The sequence below is a fragment of the Mastigoproctus giganteus genome, chromosome 12 (assembly GCF_048544385.1).
Source record: "Mastigoproctus giganteus isolate SK-2022 chromosome 12, ASM4854438v1, whole genome shotgun sequence".
Lineage (NCBI taxonomy): Eukaryota > Metazoa > Arthropoda > Arachnida > Uropygi > Thelyphonidae > Mastigoproctus > Mastigoproctus giganteus.
In genome coordinates this window covers 34,683,293-34,700,614 of record NC_143586.1, presented here as the reverse complement: position 1 = coordinate 34,700,614, position 17,322 = coordinate 34,683,293, and the positions used below count along the sequence as shown (strand labels likewise).

The 17,322-nt window shown below is 37.4% G+C and overlaps 1 protein-coding gene across 1 annotated transcript in view; it reads right to left on the bottom strand.

Annotated features, from left to right (window-relative positions):
- The window catches only part of LOC150076876 (spectrin beta chain-like), an 800,006-nt gene that overhangs the window by 403,779 nt on the left and 378,905 nt on the right, over positions 1-17,322 (bottom strand). The window contains exons 25-26 of the mRNA XM_090386889.1: positions 11,847-12,019; positions 9,621-9,711 (exon numbers count right to left, since the gene is read on the bottom strand). Coding sequence (XP_090243015.1) covers positions 9,621-9,711; positions 11,847-12,019 — 264 coding nt within the window. The remainder of the gene's footprint in view (positions 1-9,620; positions 9,712-11,846; positions 12,020-17,322) is intronic.

Below are 17,322 nucleotides of genomic sequence, written 5' to 3'. Positions count from 1 at the left end.
AAGTTTTTGTATGATGTGTGTATAGCTGCTATGAAACAGATAAAATATACACTTGGTTAAGTGGTGAACACCTCAGCTTATTCTATTGATAAAACAGGGTAATACGGCTAGGAAGCAGTTTCAGAAGAGCAAACGTAGGAAAAGTGCCTTAGAAGTTATTCAATTAAAGAAAGACTATCAAAGTCTTCGTAACAAGTATGTCCATGCTATCACTAAACAGAAATATGACTGCTGGAAAACGTTGGTAAAAACAGCAGAGAATATATAAACCAATCCCCTTGGGGATTGGTTTATAAAATCTGTATAGGCAAATTCAAAGTAGCTGTGGATGTTAAATATTCAATAACATCCACAGTGTAATTGGAAAGATTTTATGAGTGAAATCTTAGATCATATTATAGATAATGATAACGTGATTGATAACCCATGTGTTAATCTAAAAAATTGTCAGATGCATGCATTGAATAAGTCTTATGGTAATGACGTTGAAGGATTACCCTTTACCCATTGAACTTCTCACTGTTGTTAAGTTCATTAAAAATAACAAATCTCCAGGTATGGACCTACTGGAGGGAGAGGTAATCAAAAAAGTTCTCTAATGTTTATTCGAATGAATTGTTACAAGTTTTTAATAATTGTCAGTGTTTCCATCTCCCTGGAAAGATGCCCTGCTCAAGATTATCCTAAAATCTCCAACCAAACCAATGAGTTCACCTGCTTCATATAGACATATTGCATTGCTTCCTGGTCTTGGTAAAGTTTATTAGAAGCTTTTAGCTATGCAGATATCTGTCTACCAAAATGATAATGTTGGCCTTTCAAACAAACAATATGGCTTCATTCCTGGTGTAGGCACTGAGGAAGTGCAGCCCTCTTTAGTTTGCAATATTCAGGGATAGAACTATAAATATACCTTGGGAACATTTGTAGACTTAGCTGGTGCCTTTGATTCCATTACTTGGGACAGTGTTTTGATGATGTTGCACATGACTAAATGTACTTTTAATATTTTCTCTGTAATTAAAGATTATTTTAGAAATCACAAATTAACAATTAAGTCAAATTTTGGATCAATTACATGTTGTGTGACTCGAGGCTTTCTGCAGGGATTTGTCTTTGGCCCACTGACGTGGAACTTGGTTTTGAAAAATTGGCTCAAAACAGACTTTGAACACTTGCATACAATAGCTTATTTGGATGATATGGTAATACTTGTGCAAAGAACTTTCAAGAAGGAGCATGAAATAAGATCTGATCACTTACTGAAAGAATTATACAAATGGTGTGATTTAAATCGGTTGACAATCTCTACATTAAAACTAAGATCATGTTGCTAAAGGGTAAATTGGCTATTAATAGGCCTCCACTCATAAGGTTAAATGGTATCTCCTTACAACACATGTTAATATTTAAAGTACTTGGGAATATGTATTGCTAGTGGCTTAAACTTTATCTCGTATATTAATTATATATCAGAGAAAGGGAAGAAGTTTATTGCATTGATTTTGAGAATAATGCGGGTAGAATGGGGATAAAGGGGGAAGCATACTATTTGATGTATAATTGTATCTTTCTGCTGATCGTTATGTATGATGCATTAATCTGGATTGGCTATGCAATTAAGATAAGACACACCAGAAAGCTTTATTTTATACATTGAGTTATATTACTCAAAATGGTTATGGCCTAAAGAATGGTTTCCACAGAAGCTTTGCAGGTGTTGGCTGGCAAAATGCCACTTGATTTACAGTTAGTATTTAGAGGCCCGTCCTTTTATTTGAGAAGGGGAATAAAATCTGGGTTTGCGAACATTGAAATTAACACTAACTTTAATGAAATTAACTTTAAATTACTTAAAAAAACGAAAATAAGAGGATTTAGGAGCTCCTTTTACAAAAATAGCAAAGCAGATGGAATTGTTTGGAAAAAGGTAGAATAACATTCAAGTTTTTCCCTTATGTTAATAGTATTAATTATATTAATACCAGTCTTGTTGATACCTAATCTATGTTGTACATTCTTATTAACAGGTCACAGTTCATTTTTTGCTAAGATGCATAGTCTTGGAATCATAGAAAGATGAAACTGTACATGCAGTGAGCTACAAACATGGGAATTTTATTGCCTTTCAAAATTTTGCATATTCAGTTTTTTCAAGAAGGAATATTGTTTTGCAATTGGAAGAGTTTGAATTACATAATGGATGAACTGGTGGACTGTACCCCTTTTATTTACATGGATTAGTATGTTATTTTTTTTATATAGGAACAGAGAAATTTCTTTGCAGAAGTGAACAGGATGTTAGTACTAGATGGGTGTACCAACATCCTGTCCACCTTCCTTCATGAGTGGGTGTCCACTTCTGGTCCTGCCAACACTGTTGGCAAGAAGCCTTAACTATTGTTTTTCTTGGGTTTTTATCCTGCAATAACACCTTCCAGCTTGATTTTTCTGATTAATATTGGTAACTTCTCTTAAGCAATCTCACTGCTGGTGGATTGCTATTTCTTGAACTGTTATTCATACAACTTCTTGTGTTGCAAGTGAATCAGAAGAACATGTTGCCTTGTTGTGCTGTGCTGCTGTTGGAGTAACTTCAGTATCTATACTGCTTGTCTGACTCGTTGCACTGTAGCTGAGTTCAGGATAACCACATTTGACAGGTGGAACAGGACCAGGGTATGTCTGCCAGGGGCAAAAGTTGATGACACTGTAGAGTGGATATCATCTTTTAAGGGCACAAAAGGTGATATAGTTGTACACGTTGGCACTAATGATATTAAGAGCAGGAGACCGGCGGAATTACTTGACAAGTACAGGTCATTGATGAAAAAAAGCCGTGAATTAGGGTTGAAATTGAAAGTGTCTGCAATTCTGCCCAGACACGATAGGAGGGAGTATATGATGAGAGCCCTGTCAATCAATTCGGCCCTGGAAAGATTGTGCAGGGCTCAAGGGGTAGAATTTTTTTCAGCCTGGTCTGTACTTGTTAACAGGAGAGACTGCTTCTACAGGGATGGGATACACTTAAATAGAAAGGGTGCAAGAATGTTTGCTGATGCTATCGAGGCAGTGTTAGGTGGGTCGGAAAACTGCTAGATTGGGGGGATACAAGGACTAATAGATTAACAGTAGCCACTGGCAGAGGTGAAAGTGATTCTTGCACTGCTTCTATTGGAATGAGCCGCAGCCTGGAAAATAAGATGCAGGATATTTCAGAGACTGCTGGGAATCATTGGGGTACAAGTAAACACATGGGTTGTGTTAGGGTAGCTAAGAAAAAGAACAGGTGCATGTATACTTGTGTGTACACCAATGCTAGGAGTTTAGTAAATAAATTTGATGAATTTGAGGTATTGCTCAAAACATCAAAGGCAGATATTGTGGGGATTTCAGAGACGTGGTGTCACACAGATATAAGGAATGCAGAACTGGAATTTGGGGAGTACAATGTCTACAGAAAGGATAGACAGGATAGGAAGGGAGGAGGGGTTATGCTATTAGTTAAAAAACACACAAAATCCAAGGAAGTGAAGCCAGTCGACATCGCTGGACAGTGCAGTGTCGAGTCAGTTTGGTGTGACATAAGCATTGGGAGATCAAAATTGAGAGTAGGAGTGTGCTATAGGCCTAATGACTCTGATGAGTATAATAAGAAACTGTTCGGAGAAATAGAGTGGGCCAGTAAATCAGAGAGTCTTATAATGGGGGATTTTAATTTCCCAGATATTGACTGGAATTTGGGGGCTGGTCACTCACACAGTAGCAAGGCTTTTGTGGATTTATTGGATGATTGTTTTCTACATCAGCATGTTCGGGAGGCAACTAGAGGGAGTAATACTCTTGATTTGATTATCAGTAGTGATTCTTCATCCATTAAGAATCTGCAGATAAATGAAGATAAATGTGCTGAAGTGGGATTTACTCAAAGAGGTAACTACCATTAGGGGTAAAGGGAAGGGGTATTGCTTTCGTAAAGGCGACTACAATGGACTGAGACAGTATTTAAATTCTATACAGTGGGATCAACTGATAATATTGCCAACAGCAAATTCAAAATGGGAAGCATTCAAAGAACTTATCTTGGAAGCTACTACGCTTTACATACCGACTAAGAAATATTGTTCAAGGTTTAGGCCTAAATGGATGTCAGATGAACTAATGAGGCATATGGCAGAGAAGAAAAATGCATGGGATACATACAAATTAACACGTGACACAGACGCCTATGATAGATACAAGTTGATCTGTAACCAAGTTACAAAGGAGGTTAGGCAGGCGAAGGCAGATTACGAGAGATCCTTGGCAAGGGATGCGAAGAAAAACAGCAAAGAGTTCTTTACTTATGTAAACTGTAGAAGGAAGGGGATGAATCAGATTGGTCCACTTGAGATCGATGGGTCAACTGTTGATGACCCTGCTCAGGTAGCTAACAAACTAAATGAATATTTTGCATCGACATTCACACATGAGGAGTTATTCAGCGAGGGGAATGCCAGAGGTGTATTCAACTCTAGCAGTAAGCTAGAAAATCTTGTAATAACTGAGAGCAAAGTGGAGGAGAAATTGTTGAAGATAAACACAAGAAAGGCACCTGGGGTGGATGGGATCTATCCAGTTATATTAAAGGAGGCAGCAAAGGAAGTAAGCAAACCCTTAGCCATAATTATGAGAGCTTCCTTGGACTCAGGGGAGGTACCCATGGACTGGAGATGTGCAAATGTGATCCCAATTCACAAAGGGGGATCAAAGGCTGACACAAGTAATTATAGACCTGTGAGTTTAACTTCTGTTCCCGGAAAATTAATGGAGGCACTGGTTAAAGAAGCACTGCAGGATCATCTAGACAAGACTTCAGTTATAGCTAGGACACAGCATGGTTTTGTTAAGGGTAAGTCTTGCCTGACCAATCTGATTGGATACTATGATGCAGTCACAAAAGAACTGGATGCAGGGAATAACTTTGATATTATATACTTGGATCTTAGAAAGGCTTTTGATACTGTTGCACATGGAAGACTGCTGCACAAATTGGAGCAGTGTGGCATTGGAGGCAAATTGCTGCTATGGATAAAGGGGTGGTTGAGGGGGAGAAGACAGAGAGTGGTAATCAATGGACACTGCTCATCGTGGACTAATGTTATTAGTGGAGTTCCTCAGGGTTCAGTGTTGGGTCCTTTATTGTTTTCTGTATTTATAAATGATATTGATGATGGTATATCAGGCTTAATGTCCAAGTTTGCAGACGATACGAAGGTTGGCAGGGTTGTCAAGGACACTACTGACACTATGCTGCTGCAACAGGATTTGGAAAGGTTGAGCAGATGGGCTTCGAGGTGGCAAATGAAGTTTAACATTGACAAATGTAAAGTACTACATATGGGAAACAGCAACCCCAGAGCAACGTATCAACTGTGTGGTACTACACTGACAGTGGTAGAGAGTGAAAGGGACCTGGGGGTGGTTGTGCAGGCAGATATGAAGTTCTCTGAGCAGTGCAGACAGGCTGCAAGAGTAGCTCATGGTGTATTGTCAATGATATATAGGAATTTTTCTAGCAGGGATAAGGAGGTGATTATTCCCTTGTATAAGGCAATGGTCAGGCCACACCTAGAGTACTGTATACAGGCCTGGAGGCCTCATTTCAAGAAGGATGTAGAGCTGCTGGAACAAGTACAGAGAAGGGTAACAAGATTGGTGAATGGGACAAAGGGGTGCTCTAACGAAGAAAGGCTTAAGTTTTGCGAATTACAGTGTCTGGAAACTAGGCACCAGCGAGGTGATCTGATAGAGGTGTACAAAACCTTGAATGGTTTGAGCATGCTCAATGCTGATGGGATTCTTCCCCTTGCTCAGAATAATCACCTGAGAGGGCATAAATTCAAATTGAGGAAAGACAGATGTAGGATAGATGTGCGGAAATTTGCCTTTAGCCAGCGGGTGGTTGGTAGGTGGAACAGACTTCCATCCCTTGTCGTGGAAGTTGATAGCCTAAATAAGTTTAAGGCTCAGCTGGACAGGTATTTCGAACGAACAGAGGGGTGAAGTGGAAGTGGTTATTTTTATTTATTTATGTTACTTTTTTTTTTTTTTTTTTTTTTTTTTTGGCTGATGCTGCATAAGCTTGCTTTCTTGCATCAAATGCCTCTACTAATGCTAATGCTAATACAGTTAGTTAGTCATTTGGTGCTTACTGAATTACTTGATGATGCAAAATGTTTTCATGTATATAAGATGTTAACATTTGTATATTGTACCATGTCTATAATATGTATAGCAGATGTCAGATTTATTGGCTAGGAGCTGCTTTACTCAATAAATGAAATGTCTATCCAACTGTCTTTACTATCTTACAATACAGAAAGTAAACAGACCTCAAGCAGCCACTGACCTTTGACAATATTTTCACTAGATTTAAATATTTAATATATTTAAACTACTAATTACATCATTGACATAATTTACATCAGGTGACAAAAGTTACCCAACCGCATACATATTTAGTCACATTTTATCCCAAAATGCCTGGATAAGCAACTAAATACAAAAGTAAATGAAAAGAGATAATACTGATACAAATTGTCTAAACTGTATCACCAGTGTTGAGAGAGAGAGAGAGAGAGAGAGAGAGAGAGAGAGAGAGAGAGAGAGAGAGAGAGAGAGAGAGAGAGAATAACACTAGGAGTTAATCCTACGTCTAATTAAAATTATTATACCATATAATAAACACTGAATAAAACACATTCTAGAAAGGATACATGGAGATATACAAAATCCAAGGTATGGGGGGGGGGGGCAGATATCAAAATATACCCAAGAGTTCTGCTACAGTTCCAAAGGCTCTATTTAGTTCAAATCTCACCCCCACTCCCTTTCCCTTAATGTATATCTTTCACAGTTCATTCAGTTCAGTGCGATATATTTGGATGAAGCTAAGTCATGTGCCAATGATGTGCCAATTTCACTGTTGTCCCATAATTATGAACAGTATTGTGTTACGGACAGAGCTATGGCCTCAGTTAAGGGTTTTTTTTTTTAAATAGAAATCAATTGACATTTAGACAATTGGTTAACATTTAGAGTAGAGGAATGTCTCAGAACTGCTGTATAATTCAGTCTCCCTAAGGTCATCCTGTTTAGTATACTTACAAATAAAACAGACGGCAGAAAATATTGAAAATGAGATGTAACTTATTTCGATAACAAAGATTTACACTATTTTTAGATGCATACATGCTGTAAGATTGAATGCAGCGATATAAATCGGGTGGCTCATTGGACTAAACTAGTTAATAGGGCTTAAAATCAATTACAAAAACAGCTCTTAACTTTTATGGAAATGACAGCCAATGTACCAGGATTTACATCCATATGCAGCCTGGTGATATGACTGCTTATCTAATGTTATTTAATGTCACTGAATGCAGAAACCAAGGAAGCATAAGTTGACCTTTCAGTTTTTCAAATAATTTTTCAGCTCTAATACAGCAAACACAGCATGACTATATTTACTCTATTTTATACAGCTACTACAGAACATGGCAAAACTTTAAGCTCTTTTACTCACACAATTAGTGCAGTAAAATACAGTATTATAATATTTAATATTTTTTTTATTTCAGAGTACAGCATTTTTCCACAATATACCAACTTCATTGACTATATACATTTCTTTTGAGTTTAAAACAGTTTGATATCAGTGGCTATTGATATCAAACTGCGTAAAAGTTTTGAGTTTAAGTTGGAATGTAGTCAGGATTTTATTCTTTGATCCTACATTAATTGTCAGTAAACTGACTGATCTAAATGATAATTCTGAATATAAGCATATTTTTTTTTTTTTTTACATAAGTTCATACATTTTGGATATAACTGCTGTATAATTTAGAGAACAGACCTTACCCTCATATAGTTCATTAAATTTTAAATCACAGTAAGATTTTACTGCAATTTAAAAAAGCATCCTGGAATTTACATATCAGATTGAAATGAACATAACTGTTAAAACTAATGAAACTTGATCTTGGAGTTAGATTTTAAATATGTGAAAGTGGAAGATTGTGACTACAAAAACTAAACAAAAGAGATCCAGAAAATCAGAAATGTTAAGAAGAATATTTTACAGCTTCAAGTACTAACTTTATGATAAATATGTATAAAATGTCCAAGTACAGACTATGGAACCTTGGTAAGATATCTGCACAAACATTACTTAGTAATCTAAAAATTATTACTAGATGGATCACTACTACTAAAGTTAATCAGTTTTCATTGCCCAGCAAGGCCACTTAAAGAACATGAGTAATTCATGCTAAATTTTACTAAAAACTAATAATTTAAAATACTAGTTTGTCAGCTGACTAAGAAATCAAGCATAAAATGAATAGAGACAATTTTGCTTTTTTTAGCAAAAAATTTTATTCATTTCATTCAAAAAGGAGTTTAACACAAAAAAAAAAAAAAAAATTTGTGTTCCAATTTTACTTAGAATTTTATATATACCCTACATAAATGGAGGTAAATTGACTGATCTAAGTAACAATTCTGAACATAAGCACACTTTTGTATAAGTTTCTACATTTTGAATATAACTCATGTATAACTGTGGACAACTGATAAGGTTGTTTTGTATAGCTGAAAAATTATGCTAATAATAATAACACACAGCAGCACTCTACCAGGCCATAAGGAAGATAGACAAACAGTATAACCCACTCAACCTAAGTGAGGAGTCCCCTCCCACCCAGACAGCACAAATGAAGCTAGAAAGATAGACAAAAAAAGACACTCCATGGCCGGCAATGACCTCCATCAAGATCACATAGATAAAATTGCTTCCAATGCATGGCTCATGAGTGGGATGCTCTTCCCGAGACTGAAGGATTCATGTTCGCCATCCAAGACCAGGTAATCTGCACCAGAAACTATAGAAATTACATCACCAAGGATCACGTAGTGTCAGATAACACATGTTGACGATGCCACCTGGTCTCAGAAACAATCCAACACATCAGGGGGGGGGAAGCAAGGTGATCATCCAGACTGAGTACACTCGTAGACATGACCAGGTAGCCAGGATAATACATCCTGGTTAAGTTCGTACTATGAACCCCAGGTAGTACCAGAGACCCCAACGCACAAGCTGTACTGGAACTGCACCATAATAACAGATAAGACAATACCACACAACAGACCGGACATAACCCTTGCAGAAAAGAAGGAAAAGTACCTATCTAATTGATATAGCAGTGCCCAGCACTGGCAACCTACAGAAAATCCATGAAGTAAAAATCAGGAAGTACATGAACTTAAGACAGGAGATCAAAGCGATGTGGCATATGCAACAAGTAACGACCATCCTGATCATCATGTCAACCACCGGTATGGTGCCAAAGACCCTACATAATAGCCTAGCAACAATAGGCCTCCCATTAAACACCTACAAGTAACTCTAGAAAGTTACAATCCTGAACACCTGTAAGATAGTTAGAGAGTTCCTCAATCAACAGTTCCACAAACATAACCACCCTATTTACTTGGTAGCAATACTCGTCACGAGATGGAATCCCCAATCAGGGAGAAATAATATAAGAGCAACAATAATAATAATAAACACTTACCTCATCACAATTTTGCAGAAACTGATTGAGCATAACTTGGTCTTTCAGTTTTTCCAATAATTCTTCAGCTCGAACATGATTAGCATTACGCCTACAACATTAAGTTTAAAAATCACATTATTTAGGTGTCTTATCTAAGAACTAAGTAAAAAGAAACACTTCAGCACTTAACCAAGTGTAAATAAAACTCAGATTACTAAATTGCATAGTTTAATTTATGTTTAAAGCTTTTAAACATAAATGGAAGCACACTGTTCTTAAAAAAAAAAAAAAAAAAACAGTGTACATTCTCTAAGCTGCTAACCCGTCAGATTGATGCCCCATTGATAGAGGATATTATCACTTCCCAAAGCAAACAATAGAAACCACCAGAGCAGGCAACGTCCACTTGGGATGAAGCTCACTATCCTGGACTCCCTGAAAGGAATGTTCCCGTGTAACATGATTCAACACTTCGGCACCTTCTACATAGATCCAAATAAGTTTGGAGAAAATAGAAGATACAGAAGGCAAATTATCGATGAAATCTTGACCAAATCACCAGAATTACTATAAAATGCAAGCTTTATTTATATGAGAAATGTAAATAATTCAATGCAAAAATATAAAACAAAGCAAACTGTAATGACAGAAAAAATATGTATGACAACCTGTATTTGTAATTACAATATTAATTTAATATCAATTTTATTTTAAAGTTAATGGTATTAAGTGAATATAATTTTCTAAACAATGTCATTATTTTTAATATCAAAAATTTGTATAAAATTGTATGCTGTATTTAAAATACGTATATATTTGTACACCCTCCTAGCCCACTGGCTGTTCAGGAGGTGAAACTAAGGTTAATAAACAGATGATAATAATAATAATATATTTATTGTGTCTGAGACCGACTAACTCAACCACGGAGTGAAAAAAGCCCATTAAAATTCCTTGCGTCATTGACGGGATTATAACCCAGGTCTTTTCCACCCGGTGTGAGGAGGACGGTGATGATACCACTGTGCTACCCGGGCAACAGTTTCATCTCTAACAGAGCCTCCACCCACTCTCTGTCTCATAGACCTCTTCTCTAGATTCTTCCATGGGCACTGTTCTTCTGAAATGATTCCATAATTCCCACTCTCTCTTTCAAAGAAATCCGAACACGTGCCGCAACCAGTCAACATTGGTTTATTGTCCAAGTTTAAACTCTCAGAACCAATTTTTCTTCTTCCTCATTTATTCATTCAATTTCTGTTTTCTGGAACAACTGTGCTACCCGGGCAACAGTTTCATCTCTAACAGAGCCTCCACCCACTCTCTGTCTCATAGACCTCTTCTCTAGATTCTTCCATGGGCACTGTTCTTCTGAAATGATTCCATAATTCCCACTCTCTCTTTCAAAGAAATCCGAACACGTGCCGCAACCAGTCAACATTGGTTTATTGTCCAAGTTTAAACTCTCAGAACCAATTTTTCTTCTTCCTCATTTATTCATTCAATTTCTGTTTTCTGGAACAACTGCCCCCCCCCTGTTTTCTTAGGATCTTTGCCAAAGATTTCTCATAACCTGCCTTCGCCTGCCTAACCTCCTTTGTGACTTGATTACAGACTAGCTTATATCTGCCATAGGCTTCTGTGTCGCCTGATAATTTATATGCATCCCATGCATTTTTTTCTTCTCTGCCACGAGTCTCATTAGTTCATTTGACAACCATTTAGGCCTTAACCTTGAACAATATTTCTTAATAGGTATGAAAAGTTTAGTAGCTTCCACGATTAATTCGTTGAATGCTTCCTACTTAGAATTTGCTGTTGGTAACATTCACAGTTGGTCCCACTGTACAGAATTCAAAAACTGTCTGAGACCACTGTAGTCACCTTTACGGAAGCAAAAACCGTTTCCTTTATCCCTGATGGTAATTATATCTTTTAAGCAAATCCCACATCAGTATACTTTTATCCCTGCCACCTAGTGGTTCCTTTATCTACAAATTCTTAATACACAAATGATCACTGCTGATCGTTTGTGTTGAACACAAATACTCAGAGCAGGTACAATTAAAATTGTGCCTCATTCCTTCTACACCCTAATAAACTCTTGAATTAGCAGTGTTGCTGAACCCTTAAGGGTGCCTCATTGACATTAGAAAAACCAACACTTCTTTGATCAAATGAATTCCCCACAATAATGGGTACAAAAATTACTATTTTTCAGAAAATAAGCCTCGAAATGCCCACCTTTCACTGATGTTTTCTGCTTTCTTATTTATCTTATCAGCAGCAAAATGATTTTCATCACACAAACGATGAGCAAGTTGAACAACAGCATTAATTTTTTCATCATTTGCTTCCATAGTAGCCAGAAAAGTTTCGTGCGTCCTGATTAGCTCCTCAGCTTGTTCCAAATTAGTCTATAATAACAATAAGAAACATTCTGTTACAACTAAACATTAAGTAACCAAAGAAATTATTAATGTTTACAAATTGATGAGTTATGACAATCTCTTACCTTTAATATGCAAATAGCTTATTCTAACAAAGTATATATCACAGACACTAATGAAACAAAGAGAAAGAATGAATTTTTTCTATCATGAAATATTTAAAATTCAAGACGTAAAACTATCTGCAAATATCTCAGAACCTAACTCAACCTACTGTTATTTATTTCTCATCACATGTGAAAGGGATTACAATTACAATAATTTAACCATCTTGTATTTTATTCAGAGTCTATTATACATAGCACTCCAAGAGTGCTATGTATAATAGACTATACAGAGTGTCTCAAAAATATTGGTACAAACGTTTAGGGGAGGTAGGTAACATCTAAAGGAATGTGAATCGCATAGGAACCCATAACCGAAAACATCACAGGAAATTAGTAGCAGAGGCACAAGAAGCAGAAATGACACAAGACAGTAATTAGTGGCAAATATTTATTTGACATGATATTAACAATGGGGTACAAGATGGATGCATTTCATGATGTTACAACAGATACTTGAAGGTTCCACCATGAGACGCGATGCATGTGTGACACCGACGCAGCATGGATTGGTGGATACGGTCGAACACACCTGGAGTTTCTTTGACAGTAGCAGCAGCGCAGACGAGTCTCGCCATGAGATCCATTTCCGTCTCCACGGGCGATTCATACACGATAGATTTGAGGTCAAATGGTCAAATATTTATTTGACATAATATTAACAATGGGGTACGAGATGGATGCATTTCATGATGTTACAACAGATACTTGAAGGTTCCACCATGAGACGCGATGCATGCGTGACACTGACGCAGCATGGATTGGTGGATACGGTCGAACACACCTGGAGTTTCTTTGACAGTAACAGCAGCAGCAGCGCAGACGAGTCTCGCCACGAGATCCATTTCCGTCTCCACGGGCGATTCATACACAATAGATTTGGCCCCCCCCCCACAGAAAGAAATCGAGGCTCAATAAATCAGGTGAGCATGGGAGCCAGGCAACGGGTTCACCACAGCCAATCCATCGACGCCCAAAATGCCTGTTCAAATGGTCACGAACACACCTTCATAATGGGCAGGCGTCCCGTCATGTTGAAACCAAATGTTGCATCCCACATTTGCTGTAACATCTTCAAGTGACCCTGGTTGAACTTGTTCAAGAAAGATCTGATATTTAGCGGAGTTCATGCGGGATGGTAACAGGTATGGACCAACTAAGCAGCCACCGACCATACCTGCCCACACATTTATTGCGAAGCGTGTTGTGATGCATGGGGGCACACACCGTGTGGGTTGTCGTGAATGCACACATGAGCATTGTGCTGATTGAATAAACCTTCCTGAGTGAAATAAGCCTCATCCGTGAGCAAAACATAGGCTGGAAAATTCAAGTCTTGAACACTTTCTTGGAGAAACCACTGCGCAAAAGGCACACATGCAGGATGACCTTGGGGGAGCAGTAACTGAACCCTTTGGAGATGAAAGGGGTGTAAGGAATCGTCATGCCAGACACGCAGTACACTGCAATGAGACACTCCTAAAGCAGAGGCAAAGGCATGTGTGCTGGTAGTAGGATTATTCTGGACAGCATTCAACATACTTTCTTCCATGGGAGAAATTCACATAGAACGTGGTCTGTCCGCACTACTCCTGTTGCCTCTAAATGACCCATAATCACACAAATTTTGATGCACATGCACAAACAAATGGTGGTCCGGTACATGTCTGTCTGGGAAGCGTTCTCCATAAATTCATTGAGCGGCTCGTCTATTGCCCTCTGCTAATCCATACACTAGGTGCATGTCTGTCAGCTCACAGTTCGTATATCGATGCATGCTCTTCATGCGGCGACTACTGCTTGAATGAGTAAACCGAAATTTTCCCTCTCGTGAAATGATGAACAGCGCCGTCTACCAACTTACGGTGACGTTTAAGGTTATGGGTTCTTATGTGATTCACATTCCTTTAGATGTTACCTACCTTCCCTAAACGTTTGTACCAATATTTTTGAGACACCCTGTATAAGTATAATAATTTTGGTATAGGTTTAATTTGAAGTAGTTTATTATGAATTTGTACTTGCCATTGAAGAGTCCATCGACACACTTTACATATACTTTGTATATTCATTTTATAATCTGTGAATGGTACTAGGAAATTTGTTGGGGCTGAGCTGGATGGATGTTAGGAAGCATCATCCGCAATTTCATTTCCTGGTATTCCAGTATGGCCTGAGAACCAGCAGAAGAGAATCTTTTTTGTTGATGCTCTGAGATGTATCAACTCTGTTCTAATGAGCTTTAATAACGGGTGAGTAGGTGGGGAATTGCTTTGCATGGCTAATAAAGAACTTTGCAAGTCTGTGTATATTATGCTCTTTTGAATTGACATATGGAAAATATTTTCTAAAGCAAGCTTTATGGCATATAATTCAGTTGTGTAACTACTACACTCAGTTGGAAGAGAGAGAGAAATGGTAGTATCAGGGAGTACCACTACTACACCCGAGCTACTCTCAGACTTCGATCCATCTGTATATATTTTAGCGAAGTCAGGATAATGTTGAGTATGCGCAATGTATAGCTGTTGTATGTTATGTCTGATAGAGAGTGTTTTCCCCATTGGTTGAAATAATTGTCACAAGATGGCATGATGACAGACCATAGAGGGCTGGTATTTACAGGATCTTGCAAGATTTTATTGAAGTGTATATCCCGACCTTCTGCTAGTTGCTTTAGCCTAATACCAGCAGGACGAACTATCTGTGGTTTATTTCTATAGAAGGTCATAAACTGCGGATTATAAAGTATTGACCAATTAGGATGGGTCACCTGGTTTTGGATCTTGGTTGCATAGTTCAGCAGCAACATCTTTCTCCAGATATTTAGAGGAGATTCATGGGCTTCACAACATACAATTTTTGCACTGGAGATGTTCTGAATGCACCTAGTGCTGTTCTAAGTCTCCTAGGAAACAAAATGCATTAAAGTCTCCTAGTAAACAAAATGGAGATGGTAACTGCATACCAAAATATTCAAGTTCCTGAATAGTATATTGATGATTAGGCAGAAGATAAATTGAAACCAATGTTTGAAACCAATGAAACCAATGAAAATTGGTTTCATTGAAACCAATTTTCATTGAAAATTGAAACCAATGTCAGAATAATACCATTAACAACACATGTGGCATTGGCTTCTAAGGATGTTTCTAATGGAATGCATCTGGAGGGAATGCTTGAATCCACAAGTATCGCTACTCCTCCATAATAGCTATTGGAGTCAGCCCTGCCTTGCCTGAATACAGTGTAATTTTTGATTGAAACTGAGACCAGAGATGTCAAATTAATTTTTTGCAAGCATACTACAAGAGGTTTCTAGTGGTGAATAAATTCATGTATATCATTGATGTTACTGCGAAGACCTGTACAATTCCATTGGATAATATGTTCCATTATTTGGTTTTGTAAGAGGAAGATGAATCTGTCTGCTTTTTATGTGTGGGTTGTTTATAAGGGTCAGGTTTAGATTTTTCTTTTTTGGGAAAATTGAAGCATCCTGAATCATTTTTATCTTCCCTATCACCATCTGTATGTAATTCAGAAAATCTTCTTGGTTGGGTATATCACCAGTATCCATGCTTGTTGGTTGTGGTTGCTTCACCTCCACAGGATCTGATTTTTGCAATTTTTCTGCCATTTTACTGTGGGTTAGGTTTTGAGCTGGAATTGTGAGTGCTGTATTATTACTTTGGTCCACTGACTGATTTAGATGTAGGCTGAATCGATAGTACTGATTGATCCCAGTCTGCAATCGATATGTCTGGAGAGACTGACACTTCTGTCTGACATGCTACTGATTTGTGACTATAGGTAGCTGAAGCACGAGTGCTTTTTCGCATGCTTAATTTTACTTGTCTTCTAGCTTCTTGAAAAGATATTTTATCTTCAGTCTTGTATTTCTTTTCCTAACTTCCAGAGATCACAATCTTTGGAGTATGCTAGATAATTGCCCCTACAATTAAGAGACTGTGGAGCCTGTGCCTTCATTCTGATTGACTACGAGTTTTGCAACTGCAGTTTGGACATGCTGCATCTCCACAGCATGCTGTCTGGGAGCGACCAAATTTCTGACATTTGTAGCATCTTAGAAGATTTGGGATAAAGGCCCAAACATGAGTTTAAATAACCTGCTTTGACTGAGGATGGTAGATTCTCAAAATTATGTATGTGTGATACGAAAAGAAGGCACTAAGGTGCCGTCTTTTCATATGATTTTCCTGGCCTGATTTTGATCCTTTAGTTCCTGAATTATTTCTTCCTCGGAAACATTTAATAGGTCCCATTCACTGATCACACACTTGGAAGAATTCAGGGTGTGTTATGTGGAGTGACTTGAATTGGAATTCTACTTAAGTATGTAAGTCTTAATAGTAGATCAGTGTCTTGGGTGAGAAGTCTATTAGCAGGTCTCCAGATTGAAAACGTTTCACCACTTTTGGAGATGCTGCTGCATTTTCAAGGCATCACATGATGAAAGGGGAAAGCTTGCCAACAGGTTGTGAAGACAGAATGGATGATCAGGAAAACTGGAGATTCCTGCTTGTTTGCATCCTTTTTTAGCCTTTTCGACAGCAAGAAGTCATGATCAGTTTCATGGTTGTCATGTTGAGAGCTCTTTGGCTATAATTGTGAAGTCGTTTACGACAGAAGAAAATTATAATTTCTAGTGATGTACTGGGATTATTTTCTAATTAATAAAAAAAAAATTGTTAAAAAGTAAAAGGTTACCAGTTTTATATCTATAAACAGAATCATAAGTCATTCAACTACAATGTTTCAAACTGATGCTAAAAAGAAATGTATCTATGGGAATTCATTTACACTATAAAATGTATTACACACACACACACACACACACACAACTGTGATACAGATATCGCATTATTTTTGATTGTAATTTAAGTAAACCTGAAAATCAGAATCATGTTGTGAAATTCCATTACATTTTTAACAACGAAGATTAATTACTATATTTAATAACCAATCATATACCACGTGAAATTAATAATACAGTTTATTAAGCTTATAGCCCAAATCACTATACATTTAAGGTGATACTTCAGGCATCTCACAGATACCATCATACCATGTTGTCAGGGAAAGAAAAATAGAATGGATTACAATTTGAATTATAACACAATAATTAGAAATTTTAAGGTTACA